The sequence below is a fragment of the Pteropus vampyrus genome, unplaced genomic scaffold, assembly GCF_000151845.1.
Source record: "Pteropus vampyrus isolate Shadow unplaced genomic scaffold, Pvam_2.0 Scaffold2, whole genome shotgun sequence".
Lineage (NCBI taxonomy): Eukaryota > Metazoa > Chordata > Mammalia > Chiroptera > Pteropodidae > Pteropus > Pteropus vampyrus.
In genome coordinates this window covers 18,065,944-18,068,524 of record NW_011888783.1, presented here as the reverse complement: position 1 = coordinate 18,068,524, position 2,581 = coordinate 18,065,944, and the positions used below count along the sequence as shown (strand labels likewise).

Below are 2,581 nucleotides of genomic sequence, written 5' to 3'. Positions count from 1 at the left end.
GATGAAATGCTGCCATTTGCGACAACATGGATGGACCTCGAGATAATCATGCTAAGCGAAATAAGCCAGACAGAAAGTTGAAAATCACATGATATCACTTATGTGTGGGATATAAACCTAAAAACAACAAATTAACGGGACAAACAAACAGACTCATGGACATGGACAATAGACTAGTGGTTACCAGAGAGGGTAGGGGAGGAGTGGGGAGGTAGACAGCGTAAAGGGGGTCAAATATAGGGGAGTAGGGGGAAGGTGAAGTGGGTAAAGGGGATGAAATATATGGTAGCAGAAGGTAACTAGACTTTGGGTGGTAAACACACAATAGAATATACGGATGTCAAATGATAATATACACCTGAAAATTATATAATTGTATTAACTAGTGTTACCCTAATAAACAATTAAAAAATCACAACCCCACCCCTCAAAAAAAAGAACCCCACCAAATCCTCATTTTTTTCCCTGACATTTAAAAGAGAAGACTAATCTTCAGGAGCATATATTAAAATAACTATGCCTGGTTTTTGTGTGTGTGTTCCCTACAGCCTAAACAAATACTAGAAATACTAGATTAATTTCAACTTTCCTATCCTTAACTTTCCTTTCAAAACTTCCTTTTTATTCCACAAATCAAAGTAGAACCCTTTGCTTCTCTTTCTCTTCTTGCCTTAGACTTCCACCTTGTGGTAGCTCTTCAGTGACAGATAATGAGCAGACAGCTATCCTCTCCCATTTTGGGGGTGGTAATTCATTGGTAACATAGGTCATCTTAAAAACCAGGTCCATCTTCAGTTCTCTGGCTGCTCTGATTCTGGATTCTAGCTTTTAGGGTAGAGCCACAGTGAATATGGGATGATTTGCCTTTTGCCATTTGACTTCTATCAAAAGTAAAACAATCTTAGAATAAAGAAACGTCTGTTTTGGCAGGTGATTCTTAATTGCTGTGTTATTCTATGTGGTTTTAAGAAATTGTTCTTATTGTTATCATAGCAGTATCATTAGTAATACTCCTATTATGATAATTGGCTAACATTTGAACACGTAATGATAATAATAGGTAATAATAAGTTATTTCGGGTACCATTTAAGTGTTTTATATAAATAAACTCAATAAGTTAACAATGAAAATAATTATCTACAGTCTTTTCTTAATTTTCTATTTGTGCATTTGCACATTGACTATTTCTTCCTTGGTATACTGATTTGATTATTTAAGTATTTAGCTGTTTTCTTTGGACATCGAGTACTGCAGATTGTTCATGACCAAGTAGTTTTATTTTTACATCTCACTCTTCTAGGGGGAAATGCTACCCAATCCATCAGATTATAAATCCTCACTCATAGCATTGACTGCTCATAACTGGCTACTTCGCATATCAGCAACTACGGGAAAAGTCCTTGAGAAAATATATCTTGCTTCGTATTGCAAATTCAGGTATTATCTGTGACTTTATTATTTAAGGTTTTGTTATAGGAATTTGAGACTTGTGGCTCAGGACATTTCAAGCTGTCTCTGGTTAGTTTTGTTTTGTTTTCCATTATATATCTGGATCTCGATTTATAAGCCTATTCTCTTTTTCTCTCCTCATGACTGAATTTGAAGATCTGAGGATAGAGACCCCTTATAATTTTCTTTATAGCCCTCATAAGTAACTAACCTATAGTAGCTGGCAAATAAAAATTTCCTGAGTTTCCCTTCTACAAATAGTATTTTATATGTAAGATGTGCTGTATGGTAGATTTTCCTGAAAGCTAGTCTGTTTCAGTTAAATTACCCGCCTAGTACGATCTTTAGTTGTTATTAATTTTGTAAATAAGATGTAAATTTTTGGAATGAATATGTGCATTCAAAATGTGAAAGTAACATTTTTAATGCTTTTTTAAACTTCCATTTTAAAGCAAGAATGATTATTTTGTTTTCTAAGTTTTGAATACTGTTATATCAATTTTTATTCATTGAAATTCTAGAAGGATTAAAATTATATATTTTATAGGAATATATTCATATAAGCACCTGGAGGTAATTCTTTTATTTATTTATGTTTATTTATTCATCCATTTATTTATTTGTTTTTAGTTATTTATTTTTAAAATAAGTTACTTTGCTTTTATAATTTAACTAAAAAACTTTATTTATAAGATAGCTATTATATTTTGATTTTAAGTATAAGGTAACTGACCCAAATGAATAAACTTCTTTTCATTCTTTTAAAAGATATTTGAGCTGGGATACTCCTCAAGAAGTCATTGTAGTCAAGTCAGCTCAGAACAAAAGTTCGGCATTGGCCCGGCAGGTAAATATCTTTAAATATTCAGTAAAATAAAGAATTTATTTCCATAGGAATTTCTTTGCGGATTTGACATGAAAGAACTAATGATCTTTGCTTTCTGAAGCATGCTATAAAAGTTGTTTACCACAAATTTAAGAAATTCCCCTCAAGCCACTGTGTGGTAGTACAACAGATTATTTTACATTCCATAGTGGAAAGAAATTGACTGGACCTTCTTCAAAGTAAGGAACTGATCTTCTTCAAGCAAAGAAATCACTCGAGCTTTTGTTGTCAATACATATTTTTTT

At 32.5% G+C, this 2,581-nt stretch overlaps 1 protein-coding gene across 3 annotated transcripts in view; it reads left to right on the top strand.

Moving 5' to 3' along the window:
- Positions 1 to 2,581, top strand: part of DCAF17 (DDB1 and CUL4 associated factor 17) — a 38,354-nt gene that overhangs the window by 10,242 nt on the left and 25,531 nt on the right. For all 3 annotated transcript variants that reach the window (XR_002779851.1, XM_023529547.1, XM_023529546.1), the window contains exons 4-5: positions 1,302 to 1,438; positions 2,219 to 2,297. Coding sequence is in view for 2 of the 3 variants with exons in the window: in XM_023529547.1 (XP_023385315.1) it covers positions 1,302 to 1,438; positions 2,219 to 2,297 (216 nt within the window). In the remaining variant the exon portion in view is untranslated. The remainder of the gene's footprint in view (positions 1 to 1,301; positions 1,439 to 2,218; positions 2,298 to 2,581) is intronic.